Source organism: Aulonocara sp. 'chitande type north' Nkhata Bay, linkage group LG20 (genome assembly GCF_057382095.1).
Source record: "Aulonocara sp. 'chitande type north' Nkhata Bay isolate Kocher_YH1m ecotype deep benthic linkage group LG20, A_spYH_male_GT1.1, whole genome shotgun sequence".
Taxonomy (NCBI): domain Eukaryota; kingdom Metazoa; phylum Chordata; class Actinopteri; order Cichliformes; family Cichlidae; genus Aulonocara; species Aulonocara sp. 'chitande type north' Nkhata Bay.
In genome coordinates this window covers 29,554,201-29,576,955 of record NC_141363.1, presented here as the reverse complement: position 1 = coordinate 29,576,955, position 22,755 = coordinate 29,554,201, and the positions used below count along the sequence as shown (strand labels likewise).

Here is a 22,755-nt window from a genome sequence, read left to right as displayed (position 1 = left end):
CTGAGTGTTTGAACTACTGGTTGAACTCCTCCTTTAAACATGTGTAATTAAAAGCATGACTATGAGCAGTGTTTGCAGTACACCATTGGAAGCAGTCAGTGAGTCTCACAGTGAAGAAACAACAATGAGCTTCCTGACTTGATTTCTAAACAAGTTCATGAATGTTTATTCATAATTTATGAAAAGTGAGTTACCTTTAATCAAAAAATATTATTACATCTGCAACTAAAGGGGAATGTATTTATATGTAAATTGCAGCAATTGGTTGCTAGGTTTTGTAAAGTACCTCGGTTACCTCTCCGAGCTGTGTTACAATCACTGCTGCTGCTCCAGTGGGCAACTACAATCACACTGTTAACAAAACACCACCTGTCAGTTTCACCTTGTCTGTCTCCATAACCACCACCCGCTTCATTTATCCCAAAGAGATGAAGGGCAGACTCGTTTCTGCACAACTGCATCACACCCGAAAGCAGAAAAATCCAGTCCTCAGTCTACTGTACCTCAATCTCTAGACTGACTTGCTCCACACCCCGTAGTGTTTGTCTGTCAAAGGGATCAAAGTTGTCGTCCCTCATGATGGGCGGCTGAAGGACGTAGCCACTTCTTCCGTTCAGCATGAACAGGGCCTGGTTCATCTGCATGGGCTTGTCTGCAGGGAGGGAAAGAGGAAGGAATAGAAGGAAAAAAATGTAAAAAACACGTAAACAAATGAAATGTACTGTCTGTCTTCCAGCTTTGCTCTCAGAAGGGAAGAGAAGATACCTCCTGTCTGGAAGTTAAGTGCTACCAGCTGAGATCCGCAGAGCCACATGGGGAGCGGGTCATAGTTAGAAGAGTCTAATCTCTGGCCTCTGGGGTAGATCCTGGACAGCTGCAGCCGATTGTACTGCAGGAACTTCTTCCCCTTGATTTTGTTGACGTATTTCTCTGCCTTGGTTTCAGGGAAGGATGACATGTCCCGGAAACAGGCTCGCTCTGTGCCAATCTCTAAAAAAAAAAAAAAGCGACGACAAAAGAGAAATGTGACCCCATCTGCATTTGGTGTTTTTCTTTTTATTATGTGTGCAGGTGAGTGAGTGCACATAGTTCTTACTTTCTTCATCAAATGGCACAGGCCTACAGTAGATGACAAGGTCAGATAATTCCAGTGCAATCTTCTTCCTCCTTTCCATCATCTTCCCCTCTTCTATCTGGCCACAGACATGGCACAAGTATAAATATAGTAGTACCAACAGTGAGGCACATCACTGCTCAGCTTAAACCCAAAGTGTGAGTGCATTTCATGTGAAGCATATTATTTCTGTATATTTACCTTGGCCTCTGAGGTCAAGGTGACCTCACGGATCTTGAACACCCATTCCTTGAGCTCTTCTTGCGTGTTTGCAGCGATGTCGAGCGGTATGCCTATCCGCACAGGGGTATTCTGTGTCAGGGTGAAAACATAAGGCCTGCTGCCTTTCCCTTCGGTACGAACATCTGAAGAGAAAAAAAAAGAAAAAAGTTAGAAAAAGGGAACCAATAAATGGAAGTAATGACGGTTTTAAAAAAGTAAATAAATGAGGCTGGTGCTGAAATCATGGACATACTAGACTAACAGACCATAAGCAAAGGAAGAAAACATGGTGGAGAAGAACCACCTGAGAAGAGCCCAAGATGACAAATCCATAGCAATTATTGTAAACCATCTGTATCATCCAGTATTAGACAATAAGTGATAACAGTCAGCAAGGAGTTATTTTTAAAGAATGAAAGGATTATATAAAACCAAATAATCCCTTTTAGAATATAGTTGGGTTTTTTTTTTAATTAAAACATTCATGTTTTTGTAAATGAATGCAATTACTTTCTGAGCATTTTTAGCTCATCTTTCATACTACCACTAGATGGTGCCAACGAGCCACCCAGATGGACAAACGGACTCAGGTTAACAATGCAAGGCAGCATGTGCCAGACCTAATAGGGGTGTACTGACAAGGCTGCAGGATGTCAATAACATATCAAATGCAAATCGGAGAGAAAAGCAACAGTAATAATAAAAACAGAGAAGACTTATTAAACTAAGAGGCTGATAATGGAGAAAAATAACAATAAAGAGAGTGATGACTAGGGCCGGGGCGACGTGTCGACGTAATCGATTACGCCGACGCGTCGTCACTTTCAAAACAGACATGGCGGCAGTGAGTAGCGGCAACACGAGTGAGGCAGCCGCAGTCGACTTAAATCATTCCACCCGAACACGCAGTTCTACAGTATGGGGATATTTTAACAGAAAAGGAAGCACGACGGCTATGCACTTTGCACATTTCATTTCTTGTTAAATGCTATCTCTAATATAAGATTGTACTACTACAACTTTATTTTGCAATTTTTTTATTAAAAGGTGTTGAAATGAAGAAATTTGTGTTTTCATTGAGATACATAAATTAGTAAATGTGAAATTGCTATACAAGTCAAATAATGCGGAAATAATCGATAATCAAATCAAATCAAAACAGAATCGGATTGAAAAATTAATCGGTAGATTCATCGATTAGGAAAATAATCATTTTGCCCAGCCCTAGTGATGACTGTGTCCTACAATTAAATTTATTTTTAAAAGCAGTTAGTAGGGGTTTACTGCTCTCAAGGTGACTTGCTACAGGAAGCGAAGGTGCTACTTACTAATCTGACAGGCAGACACATCAAGACTTCCTCTCAGCATATCTCCAAGAGGACTGTTTTCTGTCATCTCCTGTTGACAGAAAACAGAGCACATATGTATCTTTGTAAATGAAGACATGAATGACCTCACTGTGGTGGGAGCAGGTGTACTCATTTCTCTTTAAATAAATACAAAAAAATGTGCTTGAGTAAGCATCTCGTTTTAAGGGTTTGATCCTCACAGTTCTATCAGGCTCGGCTGCTGACGGACTGATCTCCTCCACGTAGTTTGCCGGAAACCACATCTGCTTCTTTCCTCCACAGTCACCCTTCCACCTGAAAGAAGAAGAGGCGGGAGGGGTAAAGAGACAAGGGATGTGGTTTGTAAATATTTAGAAGCCTTTCATATTTAGAAAATGATCCCAGGACAGCTAAGAGAATTTTAAATGTGTCATTCACTAATTTACCGTAGTTCTCTAATGCTAAGCACGTATTTGCAGTCTAAATTAATAATTAAGAGCTACTTCCTGAATGGATTTGATGCCACTCACTTACCATCCCCCTTCCTGTTTTTCCACATTAGAGATGATAGCATTCTTAGTGAAGGAAAGCTCATCGTCTCTCTGGGCTTTATACTCATACATGGCTCGCACCGTGCACTGAAAGACAGCACACAAGGTTACGTCATGTTTACATGTCCAAGTGTTGATGTTGCAGATCTCAGCTAACTGTCGATTTCTCCATCCTGCACTCTTACCTTAAATGTTGGCATTTGATTAGCCTCCACATAAAAGCCTGGATTCCTTCCCTCATACAGTGACCCGTAGTCTGGCTCCTATTGGGCAATACATTATGAGTTTGTTTTTCTTTTTGCTAGGCTGGTGGTGATTTCACCACAGAATGAAACTAGCATAATGCCATGAAACAATACAGCATTTTTCACTGGCCAGACGTTTCCTTTGTAGACTGTATAATGTGGTACTTACAGCAGTGCCTATCTTCTCCAGTGTGTCCTCGTTGATGGGATAGCGTAGTTTCATTTTACGGTACAAAGGGTGCTTCTCATAGTAGCTAATAAGATCTACAAGGCTGTCAAACTCTGAGGTGCCCAGCACCACGGTCTGACCCTCCTGCTGCACACGACAGTGCTTTATTTTACCCTCGGCTCTGTGAAGAAACCCAAAGAGAGAACTCTGCTAAATAACAATGATACAAGGCATTTATGTGCATGTACACTCAATATGCTGATCATCTAAGATTTAAACTGGCAACTAAGTTACCTGAATGAAATGGCAAAGGAGTTGGGCTCTGCCCTTTTCCTGACTAGAAAAGCCCCATCGCGAGGAACCCTCATCAACATGTTCTCTGCATGGCTCCTGGAGAGGTTGGCGTGGTACCACCTGCGACAAACAAAAACAAAAATATGATGCACATCACGTAATAAATTCAGCACTTTCTCAGTAATCTTTGAAAATGCATATGTGTACTCACTCTTTGCTCTCGTGAGCATTGGTCTGAGGTACCGGCTCAGTCAGCTTCATCTCAAATTCGTTACAGCGCAGCGCCACCTGCTGGTAGTGGGTAATCAGAGCAAAGAGCGTGTCAAATACCAGGTTGTCAGTCAGGTAGAACTTTGGGCTGCCTGCCTCCTGACGAGAGTGGATGCGACAGTGCTGCACCCGCCCCGAGCGCCTGTTGCAGAGATGGGAGGCATGGAGAGAGAGAGAGAGAGAGATAGAGAGAGATACAATGAAAGGTCAGTTTTTCTTCCAGTTTGATAAACAAGTTAAGAACACGTGAACTCTTGTTCATCTTTAACAAACTGCCTTGTGATACCATCTCTACATTGTTCCCATAGCTTGCAGGTAAATAACAGAGACTGATCTGTCCTGCCCTCCTTTCACAAAGAGCTCATAATATCAGACAGATCACACGCCACACTGTGACTGATCTGCCAGTGCGACACTTAAATTTGGTTATATTTTAGTGGCACGTGCTAGTTTTCTACATACAAGTTAAAGTTTCCTATACTTAAAAGTGATTTCCCCTAAATTACCGTTTCCACCCTGAAATCCAATAGATGTTTTTTTAAATACAAAATATGTGTACTTACCAGAAAGACAAGGTGTAGTCTCCGACAAAAGTCTCGCTCTCCCGAACTAGGAAGGAGCCATCAGGAGCTCCAGTCTCCAGGCAGTACTCAGACAGCAGCCTCTCGGCTATCTGCCGTCCATCCCGCCCAGCACCAAGCTTTCCATGAAACCATTTCTCTGTCACATGTTGATCCATACCATAGGACACCTGGGAAGATTCAAGATGTGTTCACTTTATGTGTATCTACATACTTTATCTCTAAATAAGAGCCTCCCACAGACCTCTAAATATTAAAATTGCATCAAATTCCGAACAATGCGAACAAATGTTCACGCTCAAAAATAATTTCTGTACTTCAGCAGCAGGTCAGACCTACTAACCTCTCTGTGCTCCTCCTCATCATCGTTTCCCGGGTTACTGGAGGTCTCTTCTGAGTAGTAGATCTTACTGCTGGTCAGAACAAAAAAATGAGGGTACCACTCCTGGGATGAAGGGAGAGAAATGAGACAGATTGTTAGTTCAAATAGCTGGATCAAATATTTACAAGATCCATGTGTTACAGTGCAAAGTGGCACAAGATGATACAGAATAAGAACTTGATATCCCAAGGAAAAAATGCTGATAAAGCATGTCTGAGTTATAATTGTAAGTGTAAGAGATGATAAAGGAAGACTGCAACATAATTTGTCTTAACTTGATTTTTCATGTTTTTACTGATAAACACCACATAAAGCATATGTGATACAGAAGCTAGTTTTTCTTTTCTGACCATTTCTGCCCAAAAATTCTTTCTCGTGCAGGATTCAGAAACTATTTATACACTGAACATGCTTACATGGTTAATGGGATCTTCCAGGTACAGGATGCCATTTTTAATGGAGTTGCTGATATCATTCTCTGAGTAGGGAGTGGTGGTGGACACCTCCTCATAGGCACTGCCTTCTGCGAGCTTCTTATGCTGCATCAGATAAGAGGAGAAGGACAGACAGAGTAAGGTTACTAATCCCCACCCCCCAAAAATCAAAAGATTTCTCATGACTCCAAGAGGCTCTGACCTTGATGAGGATCTTCCTCTTGAGCTGATTGGGTGAGGGTAGCCCATCTGCTGCGATATCCACTGCCTTGGTCAGAAGCATGTCTCCAAACACCTTCTTAAAGTGAGTGGCCATATTCCTCTGCTGCACAATACTACAGTGGTCCTCTATGGACAGGATGATGGGATATCTGTAAAAGGGACCACCGATTCAACCTCAGAGGAGTGGCAAATCCAAGGAAACCCCTTGTTTAACTTTGTTCTGATGTGACTTTTATTTTCTCACAGTGATGTCACTGTGGCCTGCCTACAGTGTTTCTACATTAGTGTGTGCCCGTCATCTCTTTATCTTCACCATCTCTTAGCTTGTTAATCACCACATCCCCACTGACAGTCATAAAAAGAGAAGAAAACAAAACAAAACAAGAATAGCGCGTTGTCATGCACACTCACTCAGATGTGACAAAGGCGTGCTCTTTGATGGTGGTCAAGACATCAGAAAACTTGATTTTGGTTGTAAGGGTGTGCCCATGGTAGATGACTGGCATTCCCTCAGGGCCATCCCAGCAGTCCACTGAAGAAAAAAAAAAAAAACATAGACACATGCATGTAACATCATTTTATCTTTTATCCTTTAAGGATAAAGAAAATCAACAGATGTGTGTGAGTGACGAGACAATTGCAGGATCTGTATGTTTCAAGGCAAACAAGATCTACAACAAACAAGTCTTATTTATAGAAACCTGCCTGACAAGGGTTTGCTGAAAAGCAATATCGGGAACGGTTGCATAAGTATTTGCATGTGAGGACCTGGTTAAGGGTGTATTAGCTGGGCTTAAAAGTCGAGCTGTGAAGGATAAGAAAGTGGGTAAAAGTTAATTAGTTGGTTAAAAGTCAAGCAGTGGTGATTTACTACTCGTGGGTAAACCGTACACCTTCCAGTGTGTGTGTGTGTGTGTGTGTGTGTGTGTGTGTGTGTGTGTGTGTGTGTGTGTGTGTTCCTACATTCAATACAGCGACAGCCCATCCTCAGACAGCGTGCGTATGCCTCCAAGGACGATTCACTGGAAAACTGGTCTCCTGTCAGGTAGCTAAAAATAAGCACACATTGTCAAGTACGTACACAAAACACACAGCCACACAGGATTAACATGTCAGGGAGTGTCTTAACACATGAACACACTTTTTATGGTGATTACATAAATAAATCAATACAGTCATATCAAAAGGGCTCATTCTCCTCTGTTGACCGGATAAATACTTCTTACTCATTCAGTCAGTCAATTCAAGCCTAATCAAAGCAACATGGGAAACTTTCATTCCGTTGCACCAATGAGCATTGTTTCACATTTAGTACAGAATTACTTGCGCCGACTTTCACACACTTTTCAATGGGAGGAAAAATACATTTTCCTGCAAAATAAACGCCTGATCTCATTCGGGAAAGAGATTGTTAAATAATACACTTTTATCTGATGTGTGAAGCCAGTTCAAAAGACCTCTTTTTGGGCAGAGGTTTCAAGAACTCCAGCATTCCCAGGGCCCAATTAAAGCAGGCAAACCAGACACATGCATAAATGCCCTTCATGCTTACGTGTTGTGCGAAGAGGAGATCCAGTAGTGAGACAGGGGGTTGTTCATATTCTCAGGACACACTTGGTCCAGGGAGGAATCCCAGATGGTGTTCTCTTTGGAGAACAGGTATGTGAGGAACTACACAAGAGAGAATGAGGAGCAGTGAAAAGTGGGAAGAATTGCAGACCCTAGCAATATACCGACGTGGCACTGAAATGATAATGATCAGATTCTTAAAAACATCTGACCTAAATACTCAGGAATCAGGGCACCGTTGCTTAAGGCATTTAAGAAGTGGCTCAACACCTGTTTGTATGCACAGGCATGCACTAGAGCCCCCAAGGAGAGGCGAACTGCCAAGTTCTGATCCAGCCTTTGGACTGTGAGAACTGTTGAGTTTGTGTTTCCACCAAAATTATTGTTATTTTTATGTTACTGGTGAAAAGGTCTATCTTGGTTTCAATATAATTCTAAATTCCAAGATATAAAGTAAAAAAACAAAACAAATACAAAACCTAAACATTTCACTGCACGATCCCATCTATCCTGTAAGCAGGTACACCTTGCAAATATACATTTTTCTGGCACATTTCCTAATGCTTAAACAACACAAATGCTCTAAACCAACGGTCTCCAACCTTTTTTGCGCCACGGACCGGTTTATGCCCGACAATATTTTCACGGACCGGCCTTTAAGGTGTCGCGGATAAATACAACAAAATAAAAGTAGTACCGGTACCGAAAACAAAGAAGATTTATTCATAACACACGTGAAAAGACCCAGGAAAACCGAGTTAACGATAAAAACGATAACAAAAAACCCTGAAAACTATACATTTCACACCTGAGCCTCTACTCTCGCGGCCCGGTACCAAACGACTCACGGACCGGTACCGGTCCGAGGCCCGGGGGTTGGGGACCGCTGCTCTAAACCACAGGGCAGTCAACTTGTACACATGCTAACAAGTAGGAAAAGTACAAGATAAAGTACTAAGATAAATGTTTCATGTCAAAATAATATGAATGCTTCTAAAAAAAAAAAAAAACACTGTTAAATCACTGACCATGCACAACTGCCAACATGAATAAATTACAAAAACTAAGAAAAACTGAGATGGAACATCTGGGGAACATGTGGGGTTCAAAATGTCATAATTATTGTCATAATTGCTTAATCCAGATTCTTAGATTTAACTTGTGTATTAAACACATAATGACATTGGATTCCATAATCAGCAAACAAAAACATCACATTAGAGTAGGATTTGTACATATCAGATTCCCATTAAACTTCAACTATAATAATTTCCATGTAGTGATAATATTTAAAATAAAGTATCTATTTTTTTTAACTATTCATGGGCTTTTCTTTGCACATAATCAAGGCCTGGGCACCAGTGACCTAACATCCTCTGGCACGAAGACACAGCATCACCTCCTGCAGGCTCGCTTGTCCCACTTTCCTCTTTTATTCATGATTTACGGTGACCACAAAAATCATCCTTCGCTTTCTGCAGAACTGTCATGCCGCACTATACTCAATAACCTTTTATATCTGTGTAGGAGGAGGTGCTTCAGGGCCAAGATCATGGCCAGTCATGTTAATTTCTGAGCATCTCCCTCCCACACTAACAACACAGGGGGGAAATCGGAAAACATAACCTATGAAAACATGGTACATTTTTCCGTTAGTGAGCGAAGACCCAGAAAAAAAACACAAGAACACAAGTGAGAGAAGGGGGGAAAAGAAAGAGTGAGGCATCGAGGTGCGCATACCTCGTCTTGCTGGAAATAAGGCTGCTCCACTTCCCTCAGGGGGTCTTTCAGGTAGCCGAACATAAACTCTTGCACTTTGTTGTTATCTGTGGCCCACATCTCCTGCAACAGCAAACACAAACATGCATTAGAGCATGGAAAGAAAACAAATCGGCAATAAAGTATGTAAATGTCCAACAACCGAGAGAATACCTTTTGAGACTCCAAGAGGAAGCTCTTGAAGTCCTCCAGGGAAATCCTCTGTTCTGGTCTATCAATGAACCTGATAGAAAAAGTACTGGTTAATTTCAGCAAACAACCGTGATGCAAGAGAAAACATCACTGTATGTGTGTGCGTTTTGTATGCCTACCTTTGAAGAAATGGGATTTCCATCTAAAAGATAGTAAAGAGACAAAAAACATTTAAAGTAATTAATCAAAGCGCTGCACTTTCAGTGTTAGACATCCTGTGAGGTGGGGGAGGGCACTGAGGTTATCCATTTTATCTGACCCCTGCTTGCCTGCCTTCTTATCTGTGTGTGTGTGTGTGTGTGTGTGTGTGTGTTTGTGTGTCCTAATGGCTTCCACCAGAGAGGTTTGGTGGGTTTTTAGCTGGTGCATATTGATCTTGAAGCCATTTGAGGACGGACAGATGGGAGATGAAGTGAGCCTTGGCAGAGCATCAGATGGGGTGCTAGGGGGATGAAAGCACAGGGACTATCTGTGGATACATAAAAAGACTGCACTTACGTTTTTCTGGGCATCAAACATGAGACTACGATAAAGCTGCGCAAACTGGCTGAAGGACACGTCTCCATTCCTCATCTCCGAGTCCTATAAAAGAAGCAGAGAATCAGAAAGAAAACTGAAATGACTGTTAACGGCAAATCATAAATCTTTAGCCTCAAACAACATCATCGTGAAAGGGAAGTTGGCGGGGAGATGGAGTGGGAAGGAGGTTTGTGATAAGAAAAGTAAGCAGCAAGAGGTTACCGGAAGTTTCTCTCGGAGGAACCTCATGTTGGGCACCCTGTAGTTGACCTGGCTCAGCATGCTCTTCAGATCCTTACAGGATATCCTAAACACGTTTTGTTGAAAAATAAAACAAACACGGATAAGCATGTGCAACATGTGCAAACACTTCTACTTGTAGATACTATTGTGAGGCAGAAATGCCATTTTGAGTTTACAGATGGGCTGAAACCTTGTAAACAGACACCCTGCATGTTCTGTTGAGTGGTTTGGGCTTCACTTCTGCTACACAGCTTGGAATTTTGGCCAGAAACGACAATACACGGCGCACACACAGTAACAAAGGCCTGTCAGGGATGTAACAGACAAACATCTCTGTACATCTCCTCTCCATTCTCTGCAGTCTGTTTCCTGCTGCAGGAAGAGTTGTTGGTGTGCGGCTGAGGGGTTAGTTCCCTTACTACACCTCAACTGAGCTCTCTCAAAGACACCTACCAGCCAGTTGCAGCAAGTCTATGTGCTCTTAGATGAAAGGGCACACAACTGGTGTAGCAAACAATTGAGTTACATCTTATAACATCCATTTCTTGTGAGGGCGATCTGATTAACTCTGCAGCTGATATCCTTTGACTGAGTTTAGTTACCTGTCTTCTCTGTTGCGATCGACTGCGTAGAACTGCTTACGTAACCACCTTAAAATTAAGGAAAAGAAAGAAAGACTTAAGCGATTTCTTGCATACAGAAAACAGATAATGCCGTCTATTTACACAAACTTTGAGTTCAGATTTACCGCTCGATCTGAAGAGGTGTTGGAGACTTCAATGTGTCAGTCACAAGCGAGGTTAACCCTTGCACCCACATGGTCATCTCTTCATCAGATGTTGCTGTAGCAAAAACAGCTGACCTAAATAACTCAATTCTGTCACAGGCTAAAAATACAAGAAGCCTAGCAACAAACAAAATGTGAAGATTTGATTTATCAATGGTACTAATGATCTTATTGAGGTACAATGGTAACAGGCTACTTCTTGTCAATGTGTAAGCAGTCCTTCTCTGAGCATACCTGCCAGGCTGAGTGATTTAAGGCGAAACTCTGTGCCGTACAGAATAACAAAGCAGTGGGCCTGATCGAGCCGTGCTGCAGAGTCCTCCACATAGCGATCAAAGTCCCGAGATTTCTGTCCAGAACGGATCTCCTTGATTTCTCGAATATCAACTGTAGATACAGACAGATATGTAATAGTTAGCAAAACACAAAGCTGCAGGTTCCCAACACATGACACGGTAATATTCTGGTGTGAATATGGTGCGCAAAACTTATATGCAATGATATGTTAATAATCAAAATAACAGTATCTGGCACAAAACTGCAGACTTAGCTCCAAGCTCTCCTTGTTTTCTAATTCCATTTCATGTAGGAAACATGAAACACTTCAGTACTAACCCTAACAGTCTAACATACAAAAAATAAAAACATTGTGCAAGTACCTGCAGCCCCTCTGACCACATAAAACAATGAAGCTGAGGCGGTGACCCAAACCACATTCAAGTATAGATCAAAAACCACCAATTAGTAAGCAATGGGGAGAGGGCAGTTTTTTTGTTGTTGTTTGGGTTGTTTTTTTTAGAAGCTACTGGTCAGGTCTAAATGATTGAGATTTCAAATATAAATATACATGACAAATATATCACAGTATGTACCTACCTGTGCTCGTAAGTGCAGGCTGTTAAGTGTGCGTGTTTAAACATTTAAACAATATATGATCGGAACTATGATCATGCTAACGTTTTCACACAACGGCTTCACGGTTTATCTGTAGACATGACAAATGAGGAAAAAAAAAAAAAAGACCAGATATAATTTTATCTCAACTCCATAAACAATCATTGAGAAACTTTACAAGTGTGTGGGCTGCAAAGTAGCACAGCGGGTTCCTATCAGTGTTACATTAACTGCAGTTCAAGACCTACAGCAGGGACTCTCTTACTAAGCACACACACACACACACACACACAGACACACACTTCTTTCAGCTCCTGCTCCTCTTCCTGCCCCTGAACCACACATCCTGTGCCTTTGTCGCCTACACACCACATCTGTGCTTGCGTATAGGTGAGCATGTGCATGTTCTTTTCTCAAGCATAAAAATGTCTTCTCACAGAATTTCACCAAACTGTGCTCTAATCATATATCATATCTCCGTTTACTTAACCCGCCACACGGGCCAGCAGACTTCCGTTTAGACTGAAGCACTTCTGACAGGCTGATCTGTTAGACAACACTTTTAGTCATTTGTGTCAAAATATTTGGAGCTTGCCTCAGACAGATGCAGGAAAGAAAGAGATAGCCAGAGGTGTAACCTTACCAAAAGAGATGAGAGGAGGTATCCTGCAAAACACTACCACACTTCCTTCTGTGCTGTGCCCTGTCTTCCAACATTTTTCATACCCAAGCAAAAGTATTGTCAGTAAAAATATGACAGCCTGATGTTTAAACTTTGGCCAATGTAAAGTTTATCCCCTTCCCCCAATTTCCTTTTTGTTTGTTGTTGTTGTTGTTTTACTTTAAATAAGCCAATGTTATGATATTGTGAAAAAGCAAACGATCAAAAAGAACATTTCTGTTTTTCATCTAAAATGTCAAACTTCTACTGTTTCACACACACAATGTCAGGATGTTCTTCTTTTCCATTTTTATACAACTGAAAATACTGTGAACCAAAAATAAAATATAGGAAGAAGGCCCAACTTTCTGACATTTCACATACATTTACTAAGAAAATTAAAAGAAAGAATATCACAAATAAAACAAATCAAAAGTAACTGTCAGCTTTAGTGTTGCTATAAAGCCTAAAATATTGGATTGGATGGGTAAAGACATAAGCATGATTATTACTGAACTGCATTCAACCAGCGACTCAAAATCTTGAGATTAAGAATCGCTTCTGTGACAGTGTCCTTTTCCCAGGTAGCCCATATTTTTCAACTCTGCATGGGTTCAAATTGCACACCTTCTTGCAGTGTTTACAACTGAACCACGGTGGTGTCAAAAGTCAATACGTTCACAATTCGCTTAGAATTTCATGGCAACTGAAAACGTCACACTCGGCCACGCAGACTTAAGAGTTTTGACTGATAATCATGTTCACAATGTCAGCAAAGGACCATTGAGCAATTATTTTGCTAAATATTCTAAGTGAGAAAATATAAAGATGACTATAGAATAAATAAAAACATATGGGTATGCAATATGAACTTGACACTGTAGGATCTTTCTTGCATATGGGGCACATCCACAAATTACCTGGACTGCATATTTTATATTTTTAACCTTAAATAGCCAGAAATAAATCTGTGAGGTAAGCCCCAGATTCATCTTTTTAACTATTAAGCAGATCAATCGTGTTTATATGCACCATCCATTCTAAAGCAAGAAAAAAAAACCCTGAACATTTCCAAGTGACTATGCGGCCTATGTTGTGACAATGTTTCACTGCACACTTCCACATCAGCTGATCCATGTGAGCTTCACTGACAGCATATGGGATCAACTTCAGCAGAAGACTTTTCCTCTGACAAACATCTGACAAGCCGCTAAAAGGGTTCAGTTCCCCTTTCCAACAATCTCTAAATGGAACGAGTCTGCTGTTGAGTTCTGCTTGTTTTCCAGCAACAGCCTGCTCTTTACAACGTTTTCATACAGACAATCAATCTGAAAGCAGTTTCTGATTAAGTAACAGCGTTGCTGCCTGAGGGCTAATGTCTCAGTATTTTGTTGAAAATGTTCTTACATATAAACTACGGCCAGATCCAAACGAGTAACACAAACACACACAAAAAAAGGTGGGTCAGTTAGAAATGACATCACGTCTGAGGTGTTACAGTGTATGCACGTCCTTTGCGGGAGGTATGGAAAAAGCACATCAGAAGGACGACAGTTTTCACACGTGTGTGCAAGTTAATTCCACCCGCTGGTTATGTAACTTAACATAAACAACCCAAAGACTTCTTCATTCTCAAAAAAGGATTTCCAGGCTACAGGTGAGAACATTTATTGGTACTGCTGCTGAAAAGGAACTCCTCCAATGTCGTGGTGCGTGTTAAAACAGTATGTGGTTTGAATTATTGTCAAAACTGCTCACCGACGTATCATAACAACAACGACGACAACACAGTTCTAAATCCTGTCTACACCTGAACACGCCTCACATTCCTGCACCATTCAAATTAAAAGGTTGTCAATGAATCCTTTCATTGTAGATGAATCTGCCAATTATTGCCCCAATGACAGTGTAAAATCTCAGGGCAGCAGTGGAAAATACCCATCCTAGTTTCCCCAGAGTCCAAATTTCAATATCTAATTTTGTCACGATCAGAGTCCACAGCCCAAAGATATTGAGTTAGCAGTCATATTAAGCAAACAACAATGTTTACAGTAGAAAAATCTATAAACATATTTGAGGAATTTTTGTTAAAAGACATAAATTTTTAAAAGACATAAAAAAGACATTTTTTTTTTTTTTTTTTTTATTCCTATTTATTCTATTTATCCCCTTCGTATATTTTATTTATATTGTCTCTGTATTTATATATATGTGTGTGTGTATAACTCTGTAACTTCTGTCGGTGCTGTGCTTTTTTGGAAATCGAATTTCCCAGAGGAACCCACCCGAGGGATTAATAAAGTTCTATCTTATCTTATCTCTCTTATCTTATCTTACTATCAAAATAGATGTGGCTTCTTTTCTTGTGCTCATCTAGAATTACAGCTCTTATTCAAATGCCATGAATTTGACCGTTTCTGCATTTATGTGAACTGCCCCTCTGTGACTGAGCAGATCAATGCAACAGTAGATGTAGAAAGTAACTCGTGTCATTACAATGCAACAGTTCAGTGATATCCAGTAGAGTGCAAAACAAATCTGTGAAAAATATCCCTAAAAGACTAAAAAACTCGAGTTATCCATGTATTCAGTGCACTGTATTGTCAGTGAGTATTATCACAATTTTTCAACTTTTGAATAGTCTGTAAATTCACTCAGTTAGCTCTCCGATTCTCTTGCAGTCTGCCATCGTCGCTTTCCGAGCTGCTTCTTCCTCAACGCAAGCCGGTTAACAACATTCATTTTAACCTCTTTTATTTGCTCAATGTCAACATGAAGAGTCAAGAAATTGTGGCTCTAGCTAAGGAATCCATTTAGATTGGCAGGATGCGCAAGAAGTTTAATTCGCATAGCCATTTTAGCGTTGCTGTAAGCTTTGGAGAAAAACTAAAGGACAGACGCTTGTCAGTTTTTAAAGGTTAAAAAGAATGAAACAATAAAAAATAAAATCACATACTCTGATAATATAGGCTTGGGGGTCAGAGTACTGACTGAGGCCTCACAGGGTTAAATAAAAAAAATTGATTCTGTTGCTAGTGTATTGATAACACCATAGGAGGAAGCGGATGTGGTATACTGCAGCATCGATTTTATCCCAAACCTAGGAGCAGTTGCAGCACGGCATCATTATGTAGTGTTTATAAAGGGGAAAAAAGTCTCATATTCAAACTCACGATGTGTCAGTCATTACTTAGCAAGTTTATATGCATTTGTCCTGGAATTAATATTACACTGCAGCTTGCATTTCTACAAGACTTTGCCCACGAGTTGAATTTCATGCTTACTGCTGACCATTTATCCTTGCGTGGTTCACACTACATGTGAGAAGTGTTTAATAAAATATGTAATGTTTATATTTAATTTTATCAGTGTCTGAGCTGTGATGTGAGATAGATATATATAGAGACACACACATATTTACATATTCTAAACCAAAAATCTGGGGGGGCTTTTCTGTAATGTTTGCAATAAACTGTTCATTATTGTCCATAATATACATAAAAACTTAATGTCCAACTATACACTTACAGATTTAGAGAAGATTTTCTCAACATTCAACTGAGCAAAAGTGGAAAGGATGTAGAACTTCTAATGAACACCACACCAGGCTTATCAAGATGCAACAAATTTACCCACAGTGGTTTTCTTCAACCAGAGATAAACTGGATGACAGAAACATTTCTACAGTATGTTATTAAATATAACCTGCTAAACAGTGCAGCTAGCCTGTGACGCTGTGTTTGAAGATGAGCAATTTAATGTTGCCCAACGCCACGGCAAAAAGGACATTAAAGATTTTTCATATCAGGACATAATAAATTACTATTTAGTCTTTACCAGGTCTTACAATTAGGTAAATAGAACTTCAGATGAATAACAAAATAAATAAACCACAATTCAGTAAGAAACTGTGAAATTAACTACATCACATGATTCAAATGCATATAGAGCTGCCTATAGCAGCAATAGCTTGTAGTAATTATTTTCTGTATGCCTTCATGAGTTTCTCATATTGTTGTGGAGGTATTTCGTCCCACGCTTCTTTACAGCGTTGCAGGCATTCATTTATGCACAGCTCTCTTAAGGTCCCACCACAGCATATCACTCAGGCTGATGTCTGGACTTTGCCTTGTCCACTATTCTGTTGTAGATTTGCTGCTTTGTTGCATGACCCAGTTTCAGCCTAGCTTTAGCTGTAGACAGATGGCTTCACTCTAGAATACTTATGGTTCATGGTTGACTCAATGACTGCAAGGTGCCCAGCTCCTGTGGCTGCAAAACAAACCCAACCCATCACCTCTCCACCACCATGCTTGACAACTGGTATGGGGTGTTTGTGCTGACATGCTGTGTTTAGTTTTCACTAGTGGTGGTGCTTTGCATTATTACCAAACATCTCCAGTTTGGTCTTACCTGTTCAAATAACATTGCCTCGGAAGTCTTGTGATTTGCTCACATGCATTTTTGCCTAAGCGGTGCTGTCATGTTCTTTTTATTAAGAAGAGGCTTCCAAACAAGCCATACTTGTTCCATCTTGTTCTTTTTTTACTGTCACAAACTTTAACACTTAAAATGCTAACTGAGGCCTGTACAGTCCGAGATGTTGCTTTTAGGTTTTTTGCAGTTTTCTGAGGATTGCAAGGTCTGCAATGAATTTGTTAGGAGATCCACACTTAAAGACTGATGGACTTTAATTTTTTTGGAAATGGCCTCATATACTTCCCTGATGTCTTTTCTCTTTGCCACTGTGTTAACACACCTGAATTCCCCAGAGCAGTAAATTCCTGAAACATCTGCTTTTGCAGAGATGCTCACACTCACTGATGATCAATTTCAGACTCACAAACAACTAAGGCCACCACCACCATGTCTTCCATACATACACCTGTCCACCACCCCACTAATGTGAGCCATTGTCTACGTAGCACCTCATCTTTCAGGCTACTTACATACAGACTATATATACGGACCAAGTCCTTTGCAATTTGCCCTTTTAATGAGTGACTTCATCTTGCTTTGTTATTTATTACTGTTGTCCTATTGTCTATTTATATTTCCTTCACAGTTTCGATGTACATGTACAATGACAATAAAGACGTACTCTCTTCTATTCCAAATAAGTGCATCTGATTGGCATCATTAGTCTTTCACACACTGCTTCTGCATTTTGGCTTCATTTTTGTTAAATAATGTGCTTTTATGCCTTTTTTTGCCAATTGTATTTCAGTTTCTTCAACCAGAGCTTGTAAACATAACAGGGTATGACTATGAGGTTACAAGAACTAAGTTGTTTTGGGGTTTTTTCAAACCAGGACACAAAACTCAAATAAATGGTTGAGAGTATAAAAGTATTCATTCATAAAACTCTAGAAGCGGCTCAGAGTTCATCAAAGCTTGCCAGCGAACTCACTTTCCATCTCCGTAGCTCTCTGATATTAAAATGAGTTGATGGTGCCTAATGACTCAAACATGATTTCGATTCATGTACATGTCACCTGGTATCTGTCACACACTAAACGAGGGGGTTAGAAAATGATTCGCATGATACTGCTGAGTTTTACTGAGGATGCTGTGCAGGACGTGTTGCAGCAGTCTCTTTGAAAACAAACTGTACACTCATGTAGTGACTAACAGAACTGGAGCAAACTTTTTCACTTAAAAAGACAGACTGTGAAGCCCAGGTATCCAAGCTGCATATTTATGACACGCTCAGAAGGCACGTCTGTCTACTGACAATCATTCTGCAAGACCACATCCTGCTATGTCAAGCCGCACATACATCATAGTGTGCTGTAGAGTAATATACAAGTGTGCGAGCCACAAATGAGTGCAGCCAATTATCTGATTGGAAACACGGGGCAAAAACTGAAAGGCAAATCACGTGGAGTGGTGAAAAAAAATGCACAAAATACACTTTAAGAGAGGATGGAACAAATGGGTCCACTTCTCAGCACTTTATATTTAGAAGCATACGAGACTGCCGTTTCCACAGTTAATGGACATCATTCTTTCATTGCCATTGATAGGGGGTAAATACACGGGGCCAAATCGTTCCTGAACGATTACACACTTCCAGTAAAAACCCTGGTATTCTATTTCTGAACATTAATGAGCAGCTCAGGCCAATTTCACCTCTCCAGGAGTATCAAATGGCAGCTATGAGCTCATGGGCGTATGAAACCCTTCACTAAGAAGATGATACTGATTTTACCAAAAAAAAAAAAAAAAAAAAAAAAAAAAACATCAACACAAAAAACAAAAAAAGAAAAGAACACCACTAAGCCTACCCTCCTTTGTGTATGTGTGTGTGTGCTCTTTTTGTTGCATCCGGAGCAGAGTGCAGCTGTGCACAAGGCATCCTGCTACCCAAGAGACAGATGACATTACGACTCACTAAAGGCCTGTGCGTCCTCAGTTAGACACGCTGCTTTGTTGAAGATTAACCTGAATGCCAGCTTCCTGGTACTATACAGAATATTCCTATTAAAAAGGAACAAAAGAGCGCAAGGAAGCAGTGTTTCTTCTCTGCGTCGACCCTACAACTATTTGTACCTGACACGTGATTTAATTTCTTCTTCCTCTGATATTCATACCTGCTTTTTCCAAGAGAAATAAATATATTATATTGCAAGAAAATAATCCCAAACAACTGAACATTTAAGCAACCTGTGGTTCAGTAAAGAAGCACTTTAAACACTGATATTACGACACACAGGCGGGGTTGTATGTTTTCTTTCTATCATACAACTTTAGCTATCAGATTGATTTATGCGCTTAAAAAGCAGCCGGTTCAGTTTTACTTCTACCGTACTGATCCCAGTTTCTCCAAACTGTCTTTAGTGTAAAAACCTTGTAAAACCAACCAACCTCTTAAACTACTCATGTATTTGCTCAGTAACTTTAATTTTTAATCCTGGCAGTACAACTTACATTTTTCACAACACAAAGGTTTTGGCATCTTTAAAGGTTAATCAGTTGCCTTGGGTTCCAATGTAGACATCAACTAAAATATCTTACACCAATAGCGACTAGTTACTTGACGCTTAAAGCACTTTTAGCTGTAATGTATAAAAAAAAAAAAAAAAATCCCACATCTACAATATCACTGCACTACCAGTCTCTTATTGATCAGTGGAATCAGTGGAGATTTCACTGCGTCTTTGCTGTATGAATTCAATTATTTGGGGCTTTTAGATGTGACATCACATCCTAACTGACAACACTATCCAACTGTTCACAATACCATCATGTCGGCCCATCGTGCAAGTCTTTTGTGAGGCATTCAAGCATCTTAAAAAAAACGCTGCACCCATCATATTTCTGACTGTATGCCAACCAACCAGTTCTGGCACATATACCTTACAAATTTACCAGTCATCAGGAGCGCTGATATTTGTATGAGCATGTTTGCACTGACAGAATACTCACTCTCGCCCTCTATTTTATCCGTGCCCCGAGTCCAGATAATAGTCCTGGTCTCCAGCTTTACTTGAAATGTCCTTCTCTCTGGCCGCTGGGACTTCTTAGAATAAAATAGTGTCAGTACTGTCCCCAGCTCCAGGTCTCGGTACAGGTTGTTCATCTCTGTGGCGTTGTCCATCCACGGCACAGGTCCATTGGAAAAGAAGCCAGAGGTCCCAGCCATGTTCACTTCCCCTGTTTGTTATCCGTTTCCTCTCAGAACAATCTGCTCAGTACAGGCTTAGACAGGGATACCTACAGGAGGAGAAGAAGGGAGGGGAAGCCCGTGAAACAACAATTCCTCTGGGACTTCATGTGTGTCAGTGCTGCATGCACATTATAAGGCACCAAAGAGTTTGATGCTGTCAAGAGCCATGCTTTAAACGATATTGCATGAAGTGTAAATGTTTCTATCATCCAATCTTTATAAATAAATGCACACTGTAAGACACTGCTACCCATATGTTGAGATACATGTCAAATATGAACGTAGGCAGTAATAATGCTTTATAATGACCATTTATAAAATTATATTTCTAAAAACTCTTCTTTAATGTTCAGCCCCGAAACCACAAATGACTCATGTCATGTCATACACACACAAATATATATATATATAGATAGATATTTTACGTTGTACGTCTTGATTACAAACATTCAACTTCTCAGATCATCTTATCTTCCGTACTTACAAGCTAAACAAAAAATGTGGGCAAAGAATATATTTCAAAACATACCTTTGACCTTATTAACTTAAGGGTACAAGTACTGAGAGCAACGATTAGGCTACAACCTTTCAATCCCATCAGAGTGCATTATGTATCATTAAGAGTGGTGTGAATAAATGAGAGCTGCATCAGAAACCCATCGTGCAACGAGAAATCATGTTGATGTAGATAAATACAACAGAAAGGAGAAACGGGGTTTAATGTTATTTAGACTGCTTTTTCAATTAAAAAAAGAAAAAGACCAACAGGCCTGTAACTCCCTACAGGAAAAAAAGTTTCCTGTGAAAACAGTTTTAGGAATACAACTGGTGGCGAATGGCAGAAGAGTGGGGTTAACGCTGTAACAAGAACCGTCTGGCTATTTTCACGGCGTGGAAACGGGGCCGGTGTGTGCTAGCATTTCGCTGGGCGAAAACAACAAACATACCCTGCTAGACCCGTAAAAAAAAACAGGGGGCTGAGGTAGCAGTAGCTGTTCTATTCATTCCTACTCCTCCTTTTCCTTTTCCGTGCGAAGAAAAATTAACTGGGAAAACAACACGTCGGAGAGGGGCTGCCGTGCTGGAACTACCTACCGCCGCAATCTCGGCCCGACCGCACATCTCCAACGGCTGGCTGCTCCTCTCTCCTCGCGTCTTTTCTCCTTCTTTTTTTTCCCACCCACACTCAGGTTTTCCGTGATTAAATCATCGCCGGGCTCTCATAAGGCGCTGCGGTCCGGACAACAACAATTCCCGTTTCCTCTTCTCGCCTCTGGCCGTCCATAGAGAGAGAGAGGCAGACAGACACCGAAGCCCGTGGTAAGACTACGCAAGTTTGTCTGCTTTCGGATCAAGCCAGCGCAGGCCCTCTCTGGCACGTCAAGCGACCCGGAGTCTGTCACGAGGCTTCCGTCGCGGCTTTTCACAATAAAAGAAGTAATCGCGTCGCGTAAAGAGGTTGAGAATGTAGTTTAAAAAAAGATTAATTTCGTGTAACGCGCCCGTTTCTTAATTAGGGCGACCTGATGTCCCTCTTTATGTGGGACAGCGAGTTTAATTTATTCGTTTTTTGTTTTTGTTTTTTGTTTTATTCCTTGCCCCACTGTCCTACATCTTGAGACAATGTTACACATTTTGACTGGTTCATGCACATTTCTGGCTTTTGCAAAAACTTTTTAATATAGTCAGAAAAAGGTTATCCTAATGCCAGTTCAATCCACTTTTATTTATATAGTGCCAGATCACAAAAACAGTTACCTCAAGGTGCTTTGTATTGTAAAGTAATGACTACATTAATATAGCGAAAACCTCAACAATAACTCGACCTCCTTATGAGCTAGCATTTCGCACAAACTGTGTTTAGTCTGCATTTATTTTATAGCGATCTGGTCGCCCTATTCACAACAGCTGTATGGAAAAACAGATACATAACACTTCACATATCTTTCACACATTTAACATATGCATGTTTATTATCATTATCAATGTTTATTATCAAAGTAGTTGTGCTTTATTTCAAATAAACAGAGGCATCACCATGAGTGTTGGCGAGCGTGTGTACTTTTGGTGTTCTGTTTATGCAGTTGCTTTATCATCTGTGGTGACGGTGAAGCATGTTGTAATACTGGTTTTAAATAGGAAGCAACATCCACAGTTGAATGAGGAAGCAGAAAAAACTGCCGCTCCTTGAGGTTCCTTGAAGGAAATGGTGACCCTGTCATATTTTCAAGATATGACAGAGCTCATAGGGGAGAGCCTCTGATTGTTGGGGAGCGTTTCTAATGTTGTAGGGCCTTTACTCTCCTATACAAAACAACATGAGGTGGCTGATGTTGTGAATTGGTGCAACATAATTAAAATTAAAAAACAAGTAGTTGTCACTTGAAGATGGCTCCTAAATGGAGTCCGATTCCATACACTCTTATGGTAAAATGTTCAGCGTCACAACACAAAAAGTATATTTACAAAATAACGTTTGCAAAATACAATTTGGACAGTTTCTGTCTGTTTGGACAGTTTCAGCCCTCATAACAAACTTCAGTAGGGCAATTTATTTTTTTTAGTTAAAATCCAAAATTCCAAAGCCAAGGTTGATGTCATAGTGGTTATGTCCATCTTTGTATACAGTC

At 40.4% G+C, this 22,755-nt stretch overlaps 1 protein-coding gene across 1 annotated transcript in view; it reads right to left on the bottom strand.

The window, feature by feature from the left end:
* plcg1 (phospholipase C, gamma 1) overlaps positions 1-21,496 on the bottom strand; it is a 31,205-nt gene extending 9,709 nt beyond the window's left edge. The window contains exons 1-28 of the mRNA XM_086276819.1: positions 21,221-21,496; positions 19,885-20,172; positions 11,136-11,288; positions 10,863-10,956; positions 10,717-10,764; positions 10,094-10,178; positions 9,851-9,934; positions 9,472-9,494; positions 9,314-9,383; positions 9,122-9,223; positions 7,365-7,483; positions 6,776-6,861; positions 6,224-6,344; positions 5,793-5,961; positions 5,573-5,695; positions 5,118-5,219; positions 4,757-4,944; positions 4,135-4,335; positions 3,924-4,043; positions 3,630-3,810; positions 3,401-3,478; positions 3,199-3,302; positions 2,886-2,979; positions 2,665-2,734; positions 1,316-1,479; positions 1,097-1,193; positions 766-990; positions 504-652 (exon numbers count right to left, since the gene is read on the bottom strand). Of these exons, the coding sequence (XP_086132945.1) occupies positions 504-652; positions 766-990; positions 1,097-1,193; positions 1,316-1,479; positions 2,665-2,734; positions 2,886-2,979; positions 3,199-3,302; positions 3,401-3,478; positions 3,630-3,810; positions 3,924-4,043; positions 4,135-4,335; positions 4,757-4,944; positions 5,118-5,219; positions 5,573-5,695; positions 5,793-5,961; positions 6,224-6,344; positions 6,776-6,861; positions 7,365-7,483; positions 9,122-9,223; positions 9,314-9,383; positions 9,472-9,494; positions 9,851-9,934; positions 10,094-10,178; positions 10,717-10,764; positions 10,863-10,956; positions 11,136-11,288; positions 19,885-20,101 (3,267 nt within the window). The 5' untranslated portion in view covers positions 20,102-20,172; positions 21,221-21,496. The remainder of the gene's footprint in view (positions 1-503; positions 653-765; positions 991-1,096; positions 1,194-1,315; positions 1,480-2,664; positions 2,735-2,885; positions 2,980-3,198; positions 3,303-3,400; positions 3,479-3,629; positions 3,811-3,923; positions 4,044-4,134; positions 4,336-4,756; positions 4,945-5,117; positions 5,220-5,572; positions 5,696-5,792; positions 5,962-6,223; positions 6,345-6,775; positions 6,862-7,364; positions 7,484-9,121; positions 9,224-9,313; positions 9,384-9,471; positions 9,495-9,850; positions 9,935-10,093; positions 10,179-10,716; positions 10,765-10,862; positions 10,957-11,135; positions 11,289-19,884; positions 20,173-21,220) is intronic.
* Between the last annotated feature and the right edge of the window lie 1,259 nt (positions 21,497-22,755).